Genomic DNA, 24,283 nt, shown 5'->3' with positions numbered 1-24,283 from the left:
ATGATGATCTTAAAAATAAGGTTCTTATCATTTTTGAAATATACTTTGACATTCAATAGTGTCTATGGAATAAAGAAAACAGCAAAGCACGCTTTGAGTCAGCTTAACATTTGAAAGACCATGCATGAAGCATATGTTTGAGTGACAGACTGTAACTTCATTTGGCAGTTATAATCGTATAAATTATGTAACACAAGGAACAGATGTTGCGGTCGACCGATCAAACAAACTGGGTAGTGCTGAAATGACTTTCGTCAATTGGTCTTGACTACAAGTCAGAGCATACAAGAATAAACGATGCCAAAACTCTCCATATTTGCGATCGTCCTTTTGGCATTTTCATCAGGTACGTTTTCTTTACTTGTTTTTAAATGATCTTTTTCTATTACACGACAAAAACTTCAATGTTTGTTAAACAAAGCACATGCGGTTTTCAGCGCAAGTTATCTTTTATTGGACTGAAAGATATCACCTGCTCTTCATTCAGTTTTATCAACAACTTCGCGTATCACACGCACAAGTTTCCTTGCGAAAGGCTCCGTGCACAAAACACCTCACAGAAATATAAATTTGAATAAACTTGCAGTGCTCCCGCCAATTGCTAAATATGACATTACTGAAAAAATTCAAACTTTTTCGGAAACAATGTAAAACGACAACACTCATTAAATACTAAAAGCACTGAATATAAAGAAAACAAAAACATCATAATGTGGTTTTAAACTAAAGAGAGTCAAATGCTAAAATTTAACTCTTTTAGCAATATACGTCAACTTTACAGCTCCAAAAATAAGTAACTAGCCAAGATATCCAATAAAAATAAAACGCAAGCTACAAAATGCTCATCTTTTAGACGGTGCTTCCTAAAAAAATTAGCACTGTTCGAGTCGTGCGTTCAAAACAGTCCATATATTCACGGATCGAGTCCCGTTCTGAGACTGCGCGATACTGCGCTTTATAGGTACATAAACAGTCAGAAATTTTTGAGCAAACGTTGTACAAAACGGTGCGGCAAAATTGTAAAGTCACTATGGACAACAAAAAACACATTTTAATACATAGCCTTCCATAATAGAATTTTGTGTGTAACGTCAATTCAACATACGCGCAAGCTTAGCACTTAATTTTTGACACGACACGTTCATTTGTAAAAGTTTATACCAAACAAAGATGAAAAGGCAATTGTTGAGCATTTCATGTTCAATAAAAGGGACAAGGTCTCCCCAGAGTCCGGTAATTGGAAGAGTTGTAACACGTAATTCTCTGCATTTTGCATAATGATCATCATGATTGGGTAAATGTGGTCACGTGGGTGTCTCGCCTTCAAATTATTTTATTCACCTCCATCTACCATGGCGTGCTGGCAGAATACTATTAAGTTAGTTACTAATTACGTATTCACGATAAAATTTCGCTAAATTTTATCGACTTTTCTTTCGCTATTTGTGTCATGGAATACGACAAAATTATCGGAGAACACAAATGTTATTTCTAGAATAAATTTTAGCTTAAAACTGCTAAACCTATAAGTTAACTAAACAATATATACCATCAAATGTGCGTTTTAAATAATTTGAAAATAATATTTGCTATTTATTTCATTAAAATGCAAACTCGCAGATTTTAATACCTAAAAATTTTGACCAATGCATTCGCATCGGTTGCATCGGTCTATGCCTCCATGGTTTTATGATGCGTTGTTAAAAGGACCAATCAAAGTGACGAAGAATGTATTCCCTGATGGCACGTATAAATTAATTCCACTGCATTAAACAGATGCTTTTCTATTATTACGAAATCTATAAACAGCTAACAACTCACTAACAGACACTTGTTAAATCGTACATTTATAACAGTTGAAGCTGAAATTAAATACAAATACACCTGCGAGGGAGACGACATCTCGAGGTGGATAGAATGCAGTAATATCGAGTATGGTATTCAAATCGAGTCGGCAAAGTACGGAAGAGCAACTAAAGACATATGTGCCAAAGGGCGGAGTAAGAACGACACTCTCCGAAATTGCCCAATGGAGAACGTTTACTATCCCATAGCAAGTATATGTGACGGAAAGACTAAATGTGATTCTTTCATCGTTAGCGATAAAAACTTTGCAACAACATCATGTGAGGATGTGTTCAAATATGTGACACTCCGCTACGAATGCTGTAAGTCACGACTTTTAAAAATATTGCGTTTCAATGCTGGTTTTTCCAACAATCACAAAACTTGTTAAAAGTTGCTAAATTCTCTACACTCCGCTGATTTTTATAAGAGGTCTCATTTGTTAGGAGTTCTTACCTGCGCTTAGCTAAACAGTGAGGTAGCTAGTCTCGAATAGTTGACGACGGGAGGGCTGCATCCTAAAAAATGCCAGCTAACACACTACAATTACTGGCTAAAGTTTATTAAGTAATAACATCTATCAAAAATAGGGACTCGAAACTCACGCATGTGCATAATATCACACATAGCTGTTACATATCTGATCCAGAATCAAGGCTTAAAGCTTAACTAAACGATGGTGATCATAAAGATAACATTCGAATTGTCATCTAGTATTTTTGAAGTAGTCAAAAAATCATTACTTTTTCAATTTTCTGATTTCATAACAGTTCCTTTTTGTGACAGTGCAACCAATGACACGAACTGAAGTACAGCGACTCATCTACGATGATCATTCTGAAAAGACGGAAAGAATTTTACAAAACCAGACAAAAACGAGTCAGTCTGTTCAATTTGAAGTAAAGCACAACGTTGCCACATCGCTACATCGCACTGGATATTACATTTTACTGGTTTTGGCTATATATTTCACTTTGTAAATGTCCCTAGACTATAATCTTAATAGTTATATACATGGAGCTTAGTGAGTTGTTTGCCTAATTTCAAAGAGAAAAATTGTTTAAATGCTTTTCCTTATACAGTTTAATAATTTATAATCTAGTACAGATCAAATGCACACGAATTAGCTACAAAACCGGAGTTACAGTTTCGCTCGCGAAAAGACTTGCCTCCGATACAGAGACCATTTCACAGTCCTTGTTCTAAGAAAATTTTCCGAATTAATCATGCACTATAGAAAATATGCTTTCCGGAAATGTAAGATGATAATAAAGATAAACATCAAAGTCTAAAACATTTCGAAAACAGTTATTTGAACAGAATGAAAGTATATGTTTAAAAACAGAGCACGCACGTTTCGTTTCAACACATCTTCAGAGAAAGTGAAGGCTAATATATGGCAGTATGGTATTATTTACAACAATCTCAAATAACTATGAAAAACCCCTGCAAGAATGAAGAGGAAAAAAGAGCTACCTACCCGACTGAGAAAGTTTGCGCTCAAAGGAGGCCTTCGTGGAAGGGAGATTCATCTGGAGAGTAAAGGATGATAAAAAATCATAACAGAAAAGAGAAAAACACGTGTTGAAACGAGAAAAATTCAATTCTTCAACACATCTCTTATTTCCAATAACTTAACCTTTCTTTGCATAGAAATTTAATGAAATTGAAGCCCATAATCACTTGCTCTGAAGATTACACGAAACGAAACGACTCTCTCTTAAATACCTTTTTGTTGTTAAAAGGACTCTATAAAAACCCTATGCTCTGCTATGATCTTCATTCGGCGATATAGAAAATATGGCTACCAACATTTCCATCAGCCCGGTTAATCAAGTATTCTTTGGAAAAATTGATTAAAAATGTTCATTTTTTAATGTAGTTAGTATTATTTATAATCAAAAATGTGGGGTGGTAGGTTGATATTCAGAATAAAATGTATAATAGTATATATCGTATTCGCGTCCTGTTTCATAGTTTCACATTTGTATTGAAATACCAAAAGCGCAAAAACTGATTCGAAACATCGCAGCAAGTGAATATAACTGCATGGAAAGCTACTTCCCGTCAAAATTAGGAGCCAGCAATTTTATCTGTTCAATCTTTCTTCACACAGCCCAAAGAAAGTTTATTTATGACAATAAGATACAATGCATAACTTGAGAGTAAAATTCGGCTTCACGCAAGTACAGGCTTGTTTTTGTAAAGGTAACCTTCCAGTTAGCTGTATATTTCGTTTAACGAGCAACAATCTTCCTTACTGTAAGAATTTTATCTTGAATAAAATTTTATTACTTTTTTTCATGATGAATAAAACTGTTGAAATATAAAACGACTATTCGTCTAAAACCAAGCAAATAACTAGCTGCTATTTCTAAAGTATATTAACTTCCATGTTTCATATAAGGACAGGTTTTAGTGCCTGTGTATTGGCATGACAATTTGTTTACCAAGTGAAGCTTTGCTTAGTCGCTTCATTGAGGATCATTAGAATCATCGGCTGAAAAAATGCAAGATTTATCATGTAAAAGTGCCCCAATTCAGGTAGACGAGACTTGCAGTGATATTAAAGAGTCTCCGATTGTATATACGGCTTGAAATCAACTATGTACGGTCACGGGCATGGGTCCCGGAAGTAGGGGTTAAAGGGAGGTTTTAACTTTTCTTGGAAGTTGGGCAGTCCCCTCTTATTTTGCATTAAAATAGGAAAATTACTATGAAAGTGAATTATTGGTCTATTTTGACAATAAAAGGAAAGTATCTATATTGCAGCCGATTTGGCTGCTATGTATAGATACGTTTCTTGTTTCGAAATGACTCTGAAGATGACTATCGCTAAGGTTGTCGAAACGTCAGTCAACAACAAAACAGTCCTTCTCAGGACTATACCAATCTGGACGATCTACATTTACAAACATGTAACGATACTTCCGGGTTCAAACCATTTACTTTAGATACGTTTTTGTTATTGTCAAGAGACCAAACGACCAGTACTTTAATCAATAGTTTGACGTTAAAAACTTATGTCGTTTTTCATTTGCCTAAGATCACATGATAATGATGGCATCATTCAATTTATGTCCCATTCTCATTTTACGTTTCCTGTGAGCATGGAGTATAAAAGCCCTGGCAAAATAAGAAACGCCACTCTTGACATTTCACGATGTTTATACTTTAACGTCCTCCCTCGCCCCCCTACCACTTTTATTGTTTTTACGACGCTTCCTGTCAAGAGCCATTTGCAAATGATTTGACTAAGAGTGCCACAACTTGTTTGTGAAACCCAGATTCCCCTCTGTCAAACTTATAGGCAGTCGTACTCGTAGTCAAATCTGTAAAGTAACAATTTATTACATCAAGTTTTCAGACATCCTCAAACATTCGTTCGTCAACTTGTTTTAGATTTCAAAGCTTTCATAGCGATTCATGTTGCTCTGCGTTTCTTAAAAAATTAAAGATTAATTTCTCAAAGTTTTTGGTGTTCTCACCAGACATAAATCAAACCTGTCTGCCGTTTTATGACACTTTTACGCCGTACGTGCAATTTATATCTTTATTGAAGATAATTCATAAAAATGAAAGTGAAACACTTTTTTCCGATTTGTTTACACCTAGGTTAATGATCACACATGAGCTACTTAGCTATATAGCCCGCGCCAAACCCAATTATATTTGTCTGGGTCATCCTGAGTGGCTCAGACAGACAAATCCGCTTGGAAATTCTCTTCCATTAAAATGTTTCAATGACTGGTGCAAAAAAATCATAAATTCTCTACTTATACGTACTGGAATAAGTGGAATGTAACTTTGATTTGCCAAAGATCAGATATTCATAGCCCCAACCTCAAAGACAGCAATGTCATGCGATTCAGGTTTACAATTTTGATGTATTTCCAACACACCATGTAGTTCTGTAGTTTTTTCGGGAATGAATAACTTTGTGGCATCTAGTATGGCATCTCATCAACACTAGCATGGTCATAGCTGCCATTTACCGTAAGTATCATACTATTATAGGATTCTTTCCTACTTGATATATACATATGTAAGCCATTTCAAAGCATGAGTAGAAACTCATGTTTCGAAGGATACACATTTTCGAAGATAAATGATATTTGTTGTATTGAGCCTAAGCCAAATTCCTTCCACTTCAACATTCTCAAAAAAATTCAATTAATGGGCGACGAATCTACACTATATCTTCTATATTAGCTACTTAACTCCCCCACAGTTTCTCCCGTGAGGAGATCGCCACGAAAAATCATATTTACTGATTTTCAACTTTTATTTGTATACTTTATATATGTATACATATTTTTTAGACGACTAGAATATAGAAACACCTCAATCTCGTGAAAATTCTAAATTCGCACATGTCATACCAATATTCTTATCAGTAATGATAAAATTGCTTCCCTTTAAACAAACTCTAATCTAATTTCTTTCAGAACAGGTTTGTCCTATTGCTACCAACCAAGCAGGAGATATATACACTGGATTTCCATAATACGCTGTTCGGTTGCGAAATTGATTTTAATTCTATAAATACGTCGTTTTAATAGACGTACAAAACGTTCATAACATGAAAAAAGCAAACTGATGTTTTTGTGTAATATATATTTATTTTGGAACAGATCTTTTGTCTTAGGAATTTCAAGTGTACGACAATTGTTTTTAAAGTAAACATGTTTCGGCATGCTTATGCCATCTTCAGTACAAGGAATGATTATGTTATTTATTTACAGTTATATTTATGTTATTCAAGTGAGAGTGTATCGAATTACTAGGTGGAATTATTAACAAGTTGAATATCGTGGTGATGTGATGTACTTGTTTATTGAGATTCAGTTTGAGTTTTTTTATGTGGAGCGCTTCCTTGAGTTTCAAAGAAAAAGAAGAATTAACGGTGTCTAGAATGCGAAAACAAGAATGAGGGTATTTGGTTTTGCATTGTGGTGAAGTGTGGAGGTGTTTGTAAATTGTGAGTTTTTGTCAGAATGTGTGCGCTCTTTGATGCGTGTGGAGAGATGGCGAGTTGTCTCACCAATACATAACGGAAGTTACATCCCGCACATGAGAATTCGTATATTACGCATGATTTGAGTAAGGAGGGAATGGTGTCTTTGAAATTAAAAATGTTTTTTATTTTAAAGGAGGACTAAATAAATTCAATGTCTAGGTCAATACGAAAGCGTTTTGTTAAGTTTCGTAGTTTTTGTTGGGTAGTGTGTGAGTGGGAGCCAATGTAAGAAAGTTTGAAATAGTGAGTGTTGGGTTTCGTTTGACTGGTTCGTTTGATGTCAGTCCGACTGGCTGTTTTTTTTTCGTTGAAAGATTTGATAACTTCATCTATGAAATGGAAAGAGAAAGAATTGCGTTTTAAAGTTTCAATCAATGCGTTTAAGTCATTTTGGTAGCCGTTTGATATATTGTTAATTTATAAATGCGTTCAAGGAGATTAAATGTGGTATATACAATTTCGTTGAAGGTCAAACTGTTCATAGATTTGAAATATCTTTGCCTTAACTATCACAACACATGGCAAAAGAATTTGGACTATCAGAAGGGAGAAGCACGTAGTTGTTCCACTGCCAAACTATCATTTCCTTCATTATATTTCACATATACGCGTGAAGGCAAGATGGCTTTGTTCAACAAGCTACAAATCATGTCGTTGTCTCACCCGACTGACTCTGCGCCATCTCTTATTCATAGAAATCGCTTAAACCCATCGCTATTGGCAGCAAAAAGTGTTCTTCAATCTGTCAATACACCACCGCAGTACAACCGCAGATTAAATTGAACTGATTACTGCAGGCAAGCATGTATCATAAAATCGCTACAAATAAGTTGATGAACGTAAACAGATGAATTGCCAAAATTTATCACACGGTACAAATGAGCCTCCAATTGGAAAACTATAAAAAAGACTAAAAAAGGACTAAAATCACTAAGATAGAAAAATAAGTGGTCGAAAAAAATTTTGTCTATAGGAAAATCACGCCGTGTTAGCTAAAAAATAACCGAAGTTTGCTCGTCAAGTGTTGTAAAGGGAAAACAACAACACTGGCACATATAAAATCGCAATTTAAGCCTTTCCCAGTAATGAGAAATCTTGTCTATAGGAAAAGCTTATATAGGATTTAAGTCTATAGGATTTAAGCCTTTCCCAGTAATGAAAAATTTTGTCTATAGGAAAATCACGCCGTGTTAGCTAAAAAATAACCGAAGTTTGCTCGTCAAGTGTTGTAAAGGGAAAACAACAACACTGGCACATATAAAATCGCAATTTAAGCCTTTCCCAGTAATGAGAAATCTTTGCAAAAGTTGACTTTTTTTTGCTTCTTTGTTTTTAGTTACCCTTGTTTCTGTTCGCTAGGAATACATAACACGTCCTAGTGAGCAGCCCTTAAAACCACCGCAGAGAATTAACTCGAAAGCTATATCAATCGAAATTTTCACTTAAAAATTGGCTTATCTGTACAGGCACAACTGGCAACGTGCAAACATATGCTCCGTTACATTGTCAAATATGCAAGTTTATTTACACTTTCGTACTGAACATTAAAAATCTCAACTGGGAATGTGTTGACGTCCAAACCTTTTAAAAGTAAAAATTCTCTTAAATATTCAAACTAAGAAATGTAGTTTAATTGAGTGAAATAAATTTCAGCCGACGATCAAAGCACTTATCACCACCAGATATCATCTGCGATAATTCATTATTTAAAGATTTTTACACATCGTAACCGTCGTAAGTAATGTTTAATAGAAAAAAACTTCGCTTTCCTCCACTTCAAAAAATTAATTGTGGCATATACAATTTCGTTGAAGGTGAAATTGTTCATAGATTTGAAATATCTATCGTTCAAAATCATTGCTACTACACAACTAGAACTCTGCACCGCAATGAAAATACTTCAGTTTGTCTTAATGCTGATGTGCAGCCTCACAGAAGGAAAACAAGGTAAGTTGTCAAAGCATACTTAAATCTCAGTAAAACAAAAAGAGGTATTTTTCAATTGGGAACAAATTATATTTTAAAACTAAGGTTCTTGTGTTTTTTTTTCATTCCAAACACATTGCCAGATTGCAATTTTATGCAGCAAATTTCTGCAATGAGATAAACTAATGTATTCGTTTATATTTGATACGTAAAATTCTACAACATTCTTTCTCTAATAAGACATAAACATTTCTTTCAAAGGAGGTGAGCAGGTAAGGAAATGACGTAAGACAAAGTAAGGTAGTAATGATTTTAGTATTGGTTGATTAGTGCAGCCACAAAAGTGAGGTCAAACATTGCCCAAAAAAACTTCAGTTCAAGTGTAGTAATGATTTGTCTAGCTAAAAACTGGGGAGTTGAAATGTTTCTTAGAAGAGTGAACAGTACATTCTGGAGACTTATTTTCGAAAAATTTGAAAAATTCTCAGTACCATTTAATTGAGTAGTATGAAATGAGTAAAAAAGTATATTACAACGTTTACTTTCAGTAACTCGCTTATGAAGCATCAACGAATGTTTTTTACCATGATGCTGACTCAGCATTTTAAGGTCCGACCTGCCAGTCTTCCGCAAGCAGGCCTGCCAACTTACCCAGTTTTATCGGCTGTCACCTAAATCTCAAAACAAATTTTCAGAACACTAGATTCGCTTAATTAACCAAAAAGCTAGCCATGCAACTGCCAATTTCTGAAATTATTAGAAAACAGAAAAGGCAGCTATAGTTTTCCCTTAGATGATTTGACTACATCACAAATCCTAGAGAAGGGTTGAAGCACAATCAAATAATTACTGACTCACGTCTAAAATTTGTGACATTCTGATATCAACTGGATGACAAAATTTTGTTTTGGTACAAAGTTTATTTTAATTGCATCCCAATAAGATATCACATATAATTAGACAACATCTCAATCACCAATAAATTGCCAAGTACAAATTCCTTTTAGGATTTGGAAAGGAGCATCCACATTATGTATAAAATATGTTGTATCCGACCCTGGAATAAGAAAAGCCAACTATTTATGTATCCTTATTTGGGATACTGGATGTTAGGGAGGGATACCAAATTCTAACAACCTGGTGGAAAAAATTTTATATTCCGATCATGCTGACATACTGACTAACAAAACATGTGACGGCAATGTCCCTCTTAATATAAACAGAAGAAAGTGACCAGATTATAATCACATGTACATTAACTCACCACTCCTATCACAGGCAAGCATGCTCTATAATCATAGATATTACCATACCTCTTACAAAAATATAGTGAGCTAACATTGAGCACTACTGTAATATGGATGTAAGCTTGAAAATTTTCCAGTGTAATAAATACATTATCAGGTATTAAATGTGGTGAAATGGATAAAGAAAAGTTTGACTGCAAAAGGAATGAAACTATCTGCATAGAACGGATAAGCATTTCCACAAGGCAGAATGACTTTGTTTGTGCCCATGTCAAAGATGTCACACCAAACAGGAAATGCAACAAAATATTTGTAGAAAACTACATATCCAGCAAATGTCAAGGAATGAAAGGAAAATGCATCCTGTTTAATCGTTATACAGAAATTTCAGAGCATTGCAAAGCTGCTTTTCAATACGTTCACTTTGAATATAATTGTGGTAAGTTTTTGTGATAGTACATATACAGCTATTAAGTATTATACTATATTATGGTCCAAATGGTCACTGAAATATATTTGAAGATTACTTTGATAGTTAAAATTTCAGGAAGTTTTGTGATTTGAACAACCGAATATGAAAAAATAAACAAGATTGAAGAAATGAAACAAGACTAGGAAGCTCAAATTCAGCCAAGCCACGACCTAGGCTTTCCACAATTCCACCAATAAATAGACAGAAATTTCATACAAAATATAAAAGTAAACATGGAATAAAGATTATCAGCAAATAGTAAAGAGTCCAGTTTCGGAGTTTAGCAAACTTACTTTGAAAACGTTCGTCATAATTGTCATTCAAATAGTCATAGCACTCACTCATTGCATGTAATGAATTGCCATAAATATTGTCTTTCAATTTTAGTACCTTCGCGACAACATTGCCCGACTTTATCAACGCACAAACAAAAAGTAGGTTCAAGAAAGTCCTCACCTTTTAAACTAACAAAACCATCACACAAAGCAATCAAGTCTTCGACAAGAATTCCACCAGAGAACAACAACACTGTTGCACTAAAGACAACGTTCGAAAAACACGTGGTAGCTTCACGTGTGGCATCGACGTCAACAACTCTCGAGTTTCCCGCCACAACAAACCTGACCGCGCACAGACCTGGTACGACTTTAAATAAAACGCAAATTTCATCGATCGCAATAAGTTTCACAACTGAAGGTCCTTTAAACCAAACAACGCAGAAGCAGAATAACGTTAGCACAACACGTTTTTTTTTAGCCACAAAGCGCAAGATACGTTTTAAGCTTTGCATTAAGAGAAATATAAACACGAAAGGAGGAACGACTTTTGCCCGTACAAGATGCAACCGATGCACAATATTCTCGCCCAGTGCAAAAACAACTGAACGTGTTTTACATAGCTCTGAGTATGAAATAAAGAATGCCGGAAATTTTTATGTGAGAAAATTCAGTCTGCCTTTATGTGTATCGTTGATATTTCTAGCTTATCTTACTATTAAATGAACAAAATGAAGAAACATCAACATTTCATTTCGGCAATATTGTGATGATCAATTGGAAAGAGTTGAAAGTCAAAAATAATAGTAAATTTTAGAACTTTATCATTGTTAATTTCTGTAGGAGTGTATTGTTTCTTTTGTGACTAAACAACAAAATATTTGCATAGCAGAGAAAAAAAGATGGTCATTGTGGTTTTACTTTTGGTAATGCTCAAAAATACTACACAATTCTATAACTTTTTCAAACCATTTGCATAAATTCTTCAGATCAATACAAAGTCGCCGTTCTAGTTGTGAATTAATGTAATTAATAGTGGATTATACATTTTCAGACTTAATAAAGAAAAAATTTCTCAATTCTGATTGGTTAAGAGCAGTGCAATTGTTCTTAAATGCCAGTGCAAAAATGCGAAACACCGCTGCAAAAAAGCAAAAACCAGTGGTTAGTCAAACAGAGAAGTAATATAAGAGCCAATCAAAATAAAACATTTCAAAAGAGGGAAAGTTACATTACTGTAAACAAAGCAATTACAATGGCTGGCGTAAGTTTTAAGTAGATTTTCTTTGTCAAACGAGTTTGAAGTTCACCGTTTTAAAGATGTTTCTGGATACAAATATGAGCACTGCTAAAAGTAGATACCTTTTTCTAGCGGTGTGTGGAAACTATGATGTTGTGAAAAGAAATATCCGACGGAATTGAAATATACTAGCCCGTCAATAACTAGAGGCTGAAATGTAAATACGCTGAAGTTAAAAATCAACAGAATTGTGAAATTTTTTCATGTATATTATTAAGCTCTTAATAACCGAGCTCGAAGTCTTTACGGTGAATTATCGGCCGAAGTGTTTTTGTACAGACTAAGCCCATAAGGGCGACAGGCCCTTACTCGCTAAGAAGAGTAAGTCGTTGGCAAGGGGCACAATCAATTGGTGGTTTGCAACCATCCCCCTGGGAGTAAGAGAACAATTAAGTGCTTGCCATGTTGGATGAAATTTGTATTGTAAATAAGGAGAATCTTTGTTAAGATCATCCAACATGGCGACTATGACGTAGCTTGCAACCCAAGAATAGTCGGTTGACAATTCAAGTTTTCTCTTTGCCAAGGCAGAACGTTAGCCATAAAAATACCCACGCTTGAAAGGCAATCGAAACTGTACATTTTTCGACCAAAATCGCCAAATGAGGACGATTCCGTCGAATTTCGTCCGCTGATTTATCATTGTTATTGAGAAATATGGCAGACCATTGATTGCTAGAGGACACACTTCGAGATGACAGGTGTCAAATACTAAATTGTTCAAGCTCATTAAGATAATAGTTATACATTGTGTAAAAACTTGCTAAATTTCGCCAGTAAAATAAGTAACTCCTGTAAACTAAGCACATGACCAATGCTACTTCACGCATGTAAAATGGTAGTTGTTCAACAGCCGATAAATTCCGTTCTAGATCGAAATTCAAAAATGCCCACGAGGAATTTGAAGAAAATGTGTTGCTTTACATGAACCCTTGGTTTTTACATTTATTTACTCAAAAACGTAGCTCGCCAAAGGCTTCAAACAAAGTGCAATTTTCTCACTCCTTTTGTCTACATTTTTGTGTTTTGCGAGTTTTGATTGGTTGATTCTTAAAAACGTAAACAAAACGTAAACAAACCGCTGGTTGGCTCAATTCCCCCTTGTTGTTCGAGGACGGATAAAGACGCTTGTTTCAAATTTATCTGCGTTACTTGTTTTTATAAAAGTAATAGAAGATTTTTTGTTTGTTCTGGCTTATGCAAACCTGGGAGACGTTGGAACTGATCTACTTATTGATCAAAAAGAATGCGAAAGCTACATGTATTACCACCAACTTTTGATGAAAACTACCAGAGCCTATGACACATTATTTTGAATTAAAAAGTAGAGCCACTCAATGAAATTTTCAATTTGTATGATTTGACGAGACAAAAATTGTTCATATCTTTATGAATTGTCTTATTAATACTGATAGAGACAGTTATAACCTTGGGAGAGCATTCCATAAACTTTCTCTTATTTACTGGCATATCAAAAAATAACTTTACCTATTATTACGATAAATCCGTTATTGAGCCGTTAATTATCGACATTACAATGATTACATCATTACATCATCAATCAGAGATTGCCAAATGGAACTTAATCAGTAAATTTAGCTGTCAGTTGGTTTCATGAAAACAAATTCATTGTTCTCAATACTAGGGGAGGATATAGGATTTTTCAAACATCAGACATGGAAGGCCAGAGGCATTCCCCACCTGGGGACGGGACCGGGGGACATGCTCCCCGGGAAAATTTTGAATTTCAAAGGGTTGGAAATGCCATTTTCAGCATTTTAGAGTGATACAAAATGTTTTTTGTGGGCATCGTTTTTGCATAAAAACAACACATTTTGCTTACGTTTTTTTCAAAACAAAACTGTGAAGTGAACAATACTTGACTGTTTTGCCAAATGTTAAGGCTCATTAGCATGCTTAGGAACATAAATTTTACTTTATAATAATCCAAAATAGATATAGTCTTTAAATTTTCTACCAAGTTGTCAGGCATGAAACCCCCTAGAGACCCCTATTCACACCTCTATGAAATGAGTTAAATGTTTGTAAATGTCGATCGTCCAGGTTGGTATAGTCCTGAGAAGGACTGTTTTTGTTGTTGTTGACTGACGTTTCGACAACCTTAGCTGTAGTCATCTTCAGAGTCAAATGAGGAGTAAACATCAGGTTAGCCGTATTTGTTATATAGTTCTTACGTCATTGTATTTTGTGTACAGGAAATGTGTATTGTCATTGTGAATTAGTGTGAAGTGAAATATTTTTATTTTTAGTTGTGATGTGTGATTTAGGTGTGATGTTTTTAGTTGTAATGTGTGGGTGTCAATTGTGTATTGTCATTGTGAATTAGTGTGAAGCTTAATGTTTTTAGTTGATCGTTTGTTTGTATTGTGAATAAGTCGTTTGTAAGGTGCCGGTAATTGCTGTGATCTGTTCAGTGGGGTTTGTTACAAGCTGGTATACCAACTTTCTAATGTAAGCCGTTGTCTATAGTCAGTACTGTAAGCAATGCATTTTGCCGAGTCCCAGTCAATGTTGTGCTTTGTGATTTGGTGATGTTCGGCAATGTGATTAGTTTTGTCTTGTTTCTTAGTAGCTCGTTTATGTTCAGTAAGTCTTATGTTTAAGTTCCTGCCAGTTTCCCCGATATAGGAGGCGTGGCAGTCGGAGCAGTTTATTTTGTAAACTGCACCTTGTCGTTCGTTGGGTTGTTCTTTGTCTTTTATGTTCGTTAGCACTTGTCGTAACGTTGTGATTGGTTTATGTGCGACACGTATGTTGTATGGTCGTAAGATACGTGAGATAGTCTCAGACGTACCTTTGATGTAAGGTATCGTTGCTGTTGTCACTGAGTTGTTGGTTTCGTCGGGTTCGTTGGGTTTGTAAGTGTTGCGTTTGATGAAGTCAGAGTTATAGTTGTTTTTGTCAAAAACACGTTTGAGATAGTTGTTTTCGTTGTGTAGAGCGTCCGGTCTACTTGGAACAAACCCCCCTGAACAGATCACAGCAATTACCGGCAACTTACAAACGACTTATTCACAATACAAACAAACGATCAACTAAAAACATTACACTTCGCACTAATTCACAATGACAATACACATTTGACAACCACACATTACAACTAAAAACATCACACCTAAATCACACATCACAACTAAAAATAAAAATATTTCACTTCACACACTAATTCACAATGACAATACACATTTCCTGTACACACAATACAATGACGTAAGAACCAGATAACAAATACGGCTAACCTGACGTTTACTCCTCATTTGACTCTGAAGATGACTACAGCTAAGGTTGTCGAAACGTCAACAACCTTAAAAACAGTCCTTCTCAGGACTATACCAACCTGGACGATCGACATTTACAAACATGTAACGATACTCCCGGGCTCAAAAAATTTATTTTGTAATGAGTTAAGTTAGAATTGAAGTACTACAAGGGACAGTTCATAGATTTAAAAAAGCTCAGACTTCAAACCATGCACTTTTTTGTAACCCTTAAGTCATTTCCACTTACAGTGCTAGCAAATTCACCTTTTGAAAAAAAATTCAAAATTTTTTTCTGCCATGCTATATAGCAATTATCAGTAGCATTGTATTTGCCAATATAAACAGAATGTAACCAACCTACCGTTAATCATATAATAACATGTATATTAAAATTATTCCATGTGTCATGCTTACTGGTTATGAAAATATCTTTTCATATGACCAAAGCTCGTTTAAATGTGAATCTGAAATAATTTAGTCTGAAAATTATAATGGTCATCAGAAAAATTACCTAGTGATTATGAAAAATACTTTGCTGTTTGGCCAAATTTCAAGGCTTATCTGCATACCCAGGAACACATCTTTACTTTATGGAAAATGTTTTTCCTTCATCAACATCCCTTAGGAATTTCTGGAAAACAATCTGGTTTGAGCCATAGATCAACACACCTTGGCATCTCTACATGAGGTGTTCAGTTAGAAAAAGGGACAATATGTGACATAGGACAACATTTCATGTATGTGAAATACTCAGGTTTAATACCATTCCAGTCAAATTGTCAAAATAAAAAGCTTCATCGATCAGAAAGACTCATTATCATTGGTTATAGTAAGCAACTTCTCATGTAATCAATATTAGTTTTTTCAAATCTTAAACAATGTGTAGCATAACTGTCCAATGATTAAATGATCGATGATCATGAACTGAAAAGCTCCAAACATTGTTTATAATATGGTAAATAATAGCATGGCACCTTATGGCTACAGATTTTTTGTCTAATGAAATACATTTGAAAGAACGTAGGATTTCGCTGCCATATTACGGCCAAGATGCCCAAGCACCAAAGAAATCATAGCTAAAAGTCCTTCGGCAACAACAATTTTAGAAGAATCAATCTGCATGCCATACGCCACATTTACATAAATCGCATCACATACTCGCATAAATTGACTTTGATATTTTACAGTCATGCATACACTTCAGCTATCCTTTACTTACGATTTTGGATGTACATTTCTGCTGAGAAAACTCAAAACAATATTGGCTTGCTTATCAACATCAGTGACTGAAATGTCTCTCGCGTCGCGAGGCGAGATCGTCTTCCCGAACATTTACAATTCATCCATAAATTTTTCACCCTCTTGAAAAAATTCACAGTCTGGACTGCAGCATTCATGTCAATGTATGAATTTGTAAAAGATTTTCCTAAATTTCTGTGGTGGCTCTGACTGTAAAACGATCAAACATTCAATTCAGACAGTAAACATGACTATGTTAGCTCAGTTGGCTATCAGTCGAAATCAGTCCAACCAATCACAGTAAGACAAAAATTTAAACGAACCAATTACACGAGAGCAATTGGTCTCCCTTATCGGTCCGGCCACTCGCTTATCAGTCGAGATTATTCCAGATCGTCCACTGATCTGGCTATTGACCAATGGAGTGGCTTAAATTAGCGTTCTTGAACTCCGTTATCGTTCGAACCAGTCGAGCCACCCCGCTTATCAGTCAGTCAGTTATATAATTACATAATATAATTCATTTATATAATATAGTTATATAATATAATTCCAGATATGCTAAAATGTACTGATCTGTTTGCTAACGTGATATTTACGTAAGATTTCAGATATAAAACAGAATTTTGAAAATGAAATTCGTACGACTATACATCGGGAATTCAATGATCACTAAAAATTGTAATCATTAAATTTGATAACTTTTGAACTATAAACATCAGTCGCGTGACTGATTTGACATACCCTGGATCCGCTCCTGCTCAATACATGTACCAGGAGAAACAGATGTTTGTTATAAACAGTTTGAATAATTAGACAGATCGTCAACTGTATTGATAAAAAAGTTATTTGTGTGATATCTTTGACGCAGTAGTAAGTTGTAAACAAATACATAATAACTAATAAGATTGCTTGTTGGGATTAATTTATATCAATGCTGAAAATCGTCCAATAATCCGATTCAAATCATGCACATTTCCTTCACTAAGAGTAGCCGAAAAAGTTTAGCAGTATAGTAAAATCTCGACTACCTCAGCTTTGAGTCGATTTCCAACTTACAATATCGATGGGAATGAGCATTTCCACTAATTTCCACATAGTCGAGAAATTTATCCGAATTTTCCAATAACACTCGAGTATGTGTAAGTTTCCGGCATAACTCAAGTATAAACAACCATATAGTATGTTTTAACAATTTACTGAAAGACCAACGATTGTCATTAATCTTATTTATGAAATGAGCCAAATTAAAACAATTTAACAATTCTAATTCATCACGTCAAACGACTTCGGTCACATAAATTATATGTTTTAAACACGACTTCATTTCTCATGCACAAACGCATATTTTACATATTCTGAAGAATATTATAATATATATTACAAATAAATAATTACGTTAAATTAATTTGTTCACTAAGTGCAGATTTTTCTATAATACGCTGAAATTGAACTCTTTAATAAGAATGTTGAACCGAGCTTTTCAAGAATGCAAAAATGTGATCTAAACCAGCACAGAATCTGAAGAGTTCAGTAACTCCATGAGTTTAGCACATCATCTCAAACATTTTTTACTCAATACGGCCGCCACACCTTTGGGGAGACACTGCGTACTGTTTCGTTTTCGAGCTTGATGCGAACATGACTCAGATCGTCAATTTGATTCATAACGTCAGAGACTTTCCCCATTTCACTGTGAGTGTCATTTTTTGGTGAGTATGAATACCCATTAATGTTCAATGATGAATTGCTCAAATCTGCGAAGCTCACGCCATTGCCAGATTGAAATTTTACATTAGCAACATCGTGAAGGCCAATGGAAGTTGGTCTCATCATGGCGTAAGAATTACCTATGTTTGAGTAAACCGGAGACTGGGTCATAGGAAGTGCGTTTGCCGAAGTCTGAGCGGAAGCTTGATACAAGCCTTTTGGCGTAGTTGAAGTCACGTGATTTAACAGGTCGTGATCATTCAGCGATGACGTTGTGGTAAACAGACCATTGGTACTATTTACCATAGATGACGTCACTTGATTGTTAATTATGTTCATCGTGTTTGTGATGTGCGTTAGTCCACCGCCATTCACAACATTCTGATTTGCATCTAAAGCGGTAGGGTTTCCAGGAAAGAGACCTATGGATGGCGAAGGTACGTTCGCCGAGGTCACAGAAGACGGAGTGGCACTCGGACGATATGAAAACTGCGTGGTGCTGGAATACCTAGGGTCCGTTGGGAACATTTGAGGAAAAAGCGAGGACATTGCGTCGCCGTTCATAGCGGGCAGCAATGGATTTTGTTTAGGTGATGTGATGAGATTTTGGGACATGCTGCAGACATCGGCCGGGTAATTGTTCATCATAGGTTGGTTTACTATGTTCGGAATTGTTGGCCAAGTCTGAGATCTTTGCAAATCTGAAAAAAATCGAAATAAAATAGTTGGCAAAGAAATAATCATGTGGTTAATGTGAATAAATAAACCTTCCGCCTGCTACACAAACTAAAGTGTTAATTAGGATTGGCCAAACGATGATAGACACCGCATTTATTTCTTCAACCAGTTCCGTGAAAACCATAAATGCGCCTGCTAAATGGATCGAAGACAGACAAGAAAAACTTGCTCCCTATTAATAGTCTAAACAACACAGGTTTCCTCAGTGTTTGCCAAATTACGGATAAACAACTTTTCTCAAGATGGTTATGATAGAAAACACGTTGCCTTGTCACTGCCTATTGCTATATAAGTTTAACATCAAATTAATTTGACCGAAAAGACCTCTCCAAAGGTATCAAAACTTAAAAAAATTTATCGAAGGATTTCTAAAACTTGGCAAAAAAATCTTTGTCTCAAAGAATGCTAGCATGCATTCGAAATCCATCTTTCCAAAAGATTCGACGACTGAAAGTAACAGACTTGCTTATGTCAATAACAAATTCCCAAGTGTCGATGAAAGCTTCGTCACGCTAGTGCCGAAAACAGATAATCTGCGATAAGTTTAATTCGGTTGGAAGCAAATCCGATCAGTGAAAAATTTGCTAATGTTTCAAAAGCTATGCACCAACGACAAGTGGTTTAAAACTTCATGCAAGCGATCTTTCCTGAATTTGAAACTGAACAAACATTTACCTCCAGGAAGACCAAAGGACAGGGGCGTATCTGTAGACACATACGGTGGCTCATACACTGCATGCAAATCCCTTTCGTCATTTCTTCGGTGCCCTAAACAAAATGATGAAAATCAAAATTAGTAAGAGTGAACAGAAGACCATAAATTATTGCATGCGTGGGTTAATGTCACTAAAGATCCTTTCTAATTTTAATAAGATCTGATATAGTACGGATATTCTGCGGTTCCAGATATCCAATGCATTGGCAAGAGCCTGAGAGGATTAACAAAAAGTAATCCAATTAACATAATCTGATATTCGCGAGTAGCGATATTTTTTATGCGTTGACTGCCAAAAAAAAACAAATTACGACAGACAAAATCAAATTTCAACGAGTTAATTGTATGAAGTCACTTTATTATTTCTAAATTCAATTTGTTCACTCGGACAGCCCCCGCCACCACAGTGTAGGTGTGTGTTGAAATATAGGACCAACAATGCTCGCAAACAATATTTATGTGAACGTAAAAATAACAGATTATTTAACAAAGAAAACGCGTCGAGAATACTGAAAATAGAACAGACATAGCGCGTGTAAGATGTTTAAGAACTAAAAATATCGACAAATTATGTGAGCATGATTTGTGGTTTTGTTGAAAGACAATGAAATCCACTTTTAGTTAAATTAGTGATTGTACATCATTCATTTCCATCTTTGTGTTCGCAATCTCGTAAAATCCACAACACTGAATACATATTCAAAGTTTTAACTCGTTTCCCTACGATTTCTCTTTTGACGTTACGCAAATGGGGGATCAGTTAATGATTATGTATAGTTTGATAAGACAAAAGCTTGCGAAACAACTAAAATTAAAGTCGCTTTCTTTAAGTTTAAACGAAATGTCATTGAAATTTTAAAAAATTATCCAATTTGGGCAATCCTTTTCCGCCGTATAACGATATCTTCTGGGAGCCTGGTGGACGTAACATTTTAAAATGTATGACGACGAATTACGCAAGCTGTTTGAAAGACGTGTTATGAAGTGGTCTCTTGAAACTTCCGGAAAGGTCTTCAATTGACTGGAAAAGGTCAGAAAGCTCGTGTATTTCAACTGATATAATTCTTTCTTTCAGATACTCAATGAAATTGAAAAACAACAAATGCTGAAACGGCATACGTTGAAAATATTGAGCACGACATTTACTAATTCATTTGCTATTATTTATTAAAGTATCTGTTTGGCATAATTGCCAATATATTCATGCAGATGGAGATGTGTGTTGAAATGAATAATATATAAGATGAGAGCCATTCCTTTTGAAATAATCATTGACTCCATCACCCATGGCATCTGTTTCAACGGGCTACATACAGTCAGCAGATGCCAATCTAACATTATGCTTTCAAAACAATTTTAATATTATACATTGCCATTGTTGAAAACAAAACAAATACTAACATCGCACACGCACAGATGTTGCTAATTAGACATGCACTTTACATTGTATCATCCATCAAACATGAAATTCACAAGTTATCGACAAAATCCATGAATTAAGCCCGCAGTATCACTTCAGGCAACTTGTCTTTATCGGTACAGTTATGTATAATAATACTGAAGTCAAACCTTCCTTAGATAACTTCGAGATTACGCCAAAAATTAGCTTGTTGTCGATATAACAAATTATAATATTGCAGACGAAATAAATTAATAATGTAAAACATAGCGGCAACTTTCAGAAATTCCATCATCGTCTCTACAGCTTGACAAAAAGCCGAAATGAATGTGCAGAATTTGCGTGTGTGCCAGTACATTTTTTTTAATTGCCGGCTGTAAACATCGGCAAATTCAGGCGACATGCCGAGCGATTCTGTCAGACAGTCATACAGATCATCAAAATGTTTCATCATTCAAAACTACGAACAATATCGATGGTGTTGCATACAAGAATGCGTGCGACATTTCTGATGGAAATCTTTCAATATGGGATGGATTTTGTCTTTTACGCAATATCGATTTTGTCTATTTGTGACGTGCTTTGTATCAGTATAATTATGCGTATTTATCGATATTGTTGTTTACAAGGCGAATGAAGTACTTTCAAGTGCCTTCTTACACCTGCGTTGGGCCGGTCACGCCAGATGTGCTGTGAGAACATTTACCACAACTTCATTAAGTTCTCATAATAATTACTTATGGCAAATGAGGAATCTCCTATCTCTTTTTCATCATCCCGTTCAATAATCACAAAGGCAAATTTGCATCAAACATTTATGCTCTAATTATTATTATTTAATGGAAGAAGTGGCAGCGATTCGCTATTGGTCTTTCACATGGGTTTCGTCACCTGCCCAGGCGCTGCATGTAGTAAATTATATATTCAATAAACATGCTTTGTTTGCGGTTCACATGATAAAAACATACAGTTATTCAAAATGTTTCCATCTATACAATGGTCTGAATACCTCTCAGTGAGCCCGGTGTTTGGGTTTATCGTGTTTCTCTGCAAACCTGTGCTTGTTCATCGAATACCCTCGTTGAAATTGTCGCTATCGTATTAGGGTTAGGTCGTTTGTTTACATTCGCGACCCATTCATTAGCGTTAGCTGTGATAAGCAACACCGGCAATTAAGGACATTTTACGGAATGAAAACAAATACAGAATGTCAGTAACTCAATTCTATTTTTAATGACTAAGAAATGGAACCGTTTTTGAAAAGGCTGGTGATAAACTGTGCCACTTCAAAGTATTGAATATTTTATCGTTAATCGGCAGATTGCGAGACAGCAGCACGCTGTATTAAAACGCTTTTAATATTAAATCACATCTAATCACATTGCTGGAAGACTGACCGCACATAAATATCTAAATCTCTGTTTTGCCATCTTGTTTAACCACAAATTGCCTTCTAACACAAACGAGATTTCTTCAACATTAATAAAACATATAAACATCTTACTTCTCGGCTCACGAGGGCCATCTACCGTGACTTTAATCGCCCGAACGTACGTTGCCACTTGTGGTGGTTCGGTGTTGACTGTTATGGTCAACGTGAACGACTTTCCTGAAAGCACAAAACGAAATTTCCAGTATATGCCTCCTCACAAACACAAATTGGATTAAACTCACTAACAATTATCCAAAATACAATGCACAAGAATCGCCACAGAGCTAATTACTACACTGGGTCAAATGCACCCTCATAAATTGCAGATATAAAAGTCACGTTCAGCGAAGAAAATACGATACGTATACACGTAAAAATGTGTACAAAAAATACCCATTGATCATCCTCTTACCTCGGCCGCTACGACCCACGAAACGTAGATCGTTGAATCTTGCAACTTGATTCTTCATTAGAGCGGTCGAATTTCGTAGCTCCGCCGAGAAATTCTCATCATTGCCAGCAGAAATATGAACTGTCGTACCGTCTGGTATATCACCAAGAGAGACAACCTTGAATGCAACTGGAAGTGTTTTGTTGCAACGCCAATGCGACGGTAGTACGCTGCACACGAAATTCGGCGAGTCAGTCTTCACCAATTCGCCCGGATATTCGGCCAAAGCCTCGCACATGGATCTTTCCCCCTTTACTTTACGTGGTAAAACCGATGTTTCAATAGTGGTCATGGTTTCGGCTTCTGTGGGACTCGATGTTAACCACAATGGACGGTCAATACATTATGTTATGTTATTTTATGTTCATCGTTTTATTAACAGGACGAACATGACTCGTGTTATTGAATAATCAAATAAAGATGACGTCACACGCACTGCCCATAAGCTTTATAACCAATCACAGTGCGCGTGGAGTGTATCGCATGAGCCGATTGTGTTCGAGAACGTTCACGAAGAGCGGAGAAATAATTTGACAAGCCGAGCACAGTACGATGTTTAACGAAGTACTGTTTTGACGTATGGTATCCATAAACACAGAGCACTGTTTTTTTCTAATTATAGCGTGTACACGTTTAGTACGCCTAACAATGTCAATTATTGAACACAAAATAGAATTACAGGAAAGTTATTCTGTCAAATATTGCCTTTGTTAACCCCGCGGTTTTTTTCGGCATAGAATTAAGCGTATTTGAAGTTCAAGCTGGCTTCCGATTATCTTGTAGATATGAGCGTTAATTGTTAATAACTTCACATCTGTTTGAGCTATTTTTAATGTAATGACAGTACGACACACTAGGACTTTTGTAACAATAAATTGCCGATTGCCGCTTGCGTTTGAAAGCTTCCAAACTCATTATTCATTCGATGTATATTACTAAGCAATGCAGAATGCACCTAAGTTCGACCCAAGCAGTCACTTGCGTACTATAATTGCAGTTACTCAGTGCGCGATCGAGAAGATTTAATGCTGGACCCTTGATGGATACCACCCAAAAACATTCGCATTTTTTACAACAATTTCCCATGGGAATTCAAAGAAAAAATTGATGTAATTTGGTGACATTGAATTGTTAAGAAAGAAATTTGAAAAAAAACACGATAGAAAGAAAAAAATGGAAGATGTGGTTTCTCTTTCGGTTTCTATTACTAAATCTTATATTATTGAAAAAAAC

At 35.5% G+C, this 24,283-nt stretch overlaps 3 protein-coding genes and 1 long non-coding RNA gene across 6 annotated transcripts; 2 read left to right on the top strand and 2 right to left on the bottom strand.

Moving 5' to 3' along the window:
• The first annotated feature begins 217 nt into the window (after positions 1 to 217).
• On the top strand, positions 218 to 3,796 carry LOC124441933 (L-rhamnose-binding lectin SML-like). 2 transcript variants are annotated; one of them, XM_046992411.1, is made up of 3 exons: positions 218 to 346; positions 1,857 to 2,168; positions 2,616 to 3,796. In XM_046992411.1, exons 1-3 carry the CDS (start codon positions 298 to 300, stop codon positions 2,651 to 2,653), a joined length of 399 nt encoding a protein of 132 aa, XP_046848367.1. In that variant the 5' UTR covers positions 218 to 297; the 3' UTR covers positions 2,654 to 3,796. The 2 variants fall into 2 exon arrangements, with proteins under 2 accessions (XP_046848367.1, XP_046848366.1); XM_046992410.1 differs by having other exon boundaries at positions 220 to 346; positions 2,632 to 3,796.
• On the bottom strand, positions 2,392 to 11,039 carry LOC124441934. Its single transcript, XR_006947038.1, has 2 exons — positions 10,967 to 11,039; positions 2,392 to 2,682 (listed from the first exon to the last, which is right to left on the bottom strand). It is a non-coding gene; the product is annotated as an uncharacterized LOC124441934 (long non-coding RNA).
• On the top strand, positions 10,207 to 11,619 carry LOC124441932. Its single transcript, XM_046992409.1, has 2 exons — positions 10,207 to 10,477; positions 10,898 to 11,619. Exons 1-2 carry the CDS (start codon positions 10,213 to 10,215, stop codon positions 11,509 to 11,511), a joined length of 879 nt encoding a protein of 292 aa, XP_046848365.1. The 5' UTR covers positions 10,207 to 10,212; the 3' UTR covers positions 11,512 to 11,619.
• A 6,165-nt stretch (positions 11,620 to 17,784) lies between these two features.
• Positions 17,785 to 23,419, bottom strand: LOC124441926 (runt-related transcription factor 1-like). Of its 2 annotated transcripts, XM_046992399.1 has the most exons (4): positions 23,012 to 23,415; positions 22,672 to 22,776; positions 19,729 to 19,821; positions 17,785 to 19,016 (listed from the first exon to the last, which is right to left on the bottom strand). In XM_046992399.1, the coding sequence occupies exons 1-4, from the start codon at positions 23,340 to 23,342 to the stop codon at positions 18,181 to 18,183; spliced, it is 1,365 nt and encodes a 454-aa protein (XP_046848355.1). In that variant the 5' UTR covers positions 23,343 to 23,415; the 3' UTR covers positions 17,785 to 18,180. The 2 variants fall into 2 exon arrangements, with proteins under 2 accessions (XP_046848355.1, XP_046848356.1); XM_046992400.1 differs by lacking the exon at positions 22,672 to 22,776 and having other exon boundaries at positions 23,012 to 23,419.
• Between the last annotated feature and the right edge of the window lie 864 nt (positions 23,420 to 24,283).

This window comes from Xenia sp. Carnegie-2017, unplaced genomic scaffold (assembly GCF_021976095.1).
Source record: "Xenia sp. Carnegie-2017 unplaced genomic scaffold, XeniaSp_v1 HiC_scaffold_20, whole genome shotgun sequence".
Taxonomy (NCBI): Eukaryota; Metazoa; Cnidaria; class Anthozoa; order Malacalcyonacea; family Xeniidae; genus Xenia; species Xenia sp. Carnegie-2017.
This window is presented reverse-complemented; position numbering and strand designations above follow the sequence as displayed.

Coding starts and splice junctions, on each gene's coding strand:
- LOC124441933 (XM_046992410.1), top strand. CDS start 298: ATGCCAAAACTCTCCATATTTGCGATCGTCCTTTTGGCATTTTCATCA. Junction 347..1,856: donor CCTTTTGGCATTTTCATCAG/GTACGTTTTCTT, acceptor CATTTATAACAG/TTGAAGCTGAAATTAAATAC. Junction 2,169..2,631: donor GACACTCCGCTACGAATGCT/GTAAGTCACGAC, acceptor TTTTTGTGACAG/TGCAACCAATGACACGAACT.
- LOC124441932 (XM_046992409.1), top strand. CDS start 10,213: ATGGATAAAGAAAAGTTTGACTGCAAAAGGAATGAAACTATCTGCATA. Junction 10,478..10,897: donor TCACTTTGAATATAATTGTG/GTAAGTTTTTGT, acceptor TTTCAATTTTAG/TACCTTCGCGACAACATTGC.
- LOC124441926 (XM_046992399.1), bottom strand. CDS start 23,342: ATGACCACTATTGAAACATCGGTTTTACCACGTAAAGTAAAGGGGGAA. Junction 22,777..23,011: donor CGTGGGTCGTAGCGGCCGAG/GTAAGAGGATGA, acceptor TTGTGCTTTCAG/GAAAGTCGTTCACGTTGACC. Junction 19,822..22,671: donor TGGCCCTCGTGAGCCGAGAA/GTAAGATGTTTA, acceptor CATTTTGTTTAG/GGCACCGAAGAAATGACGAA.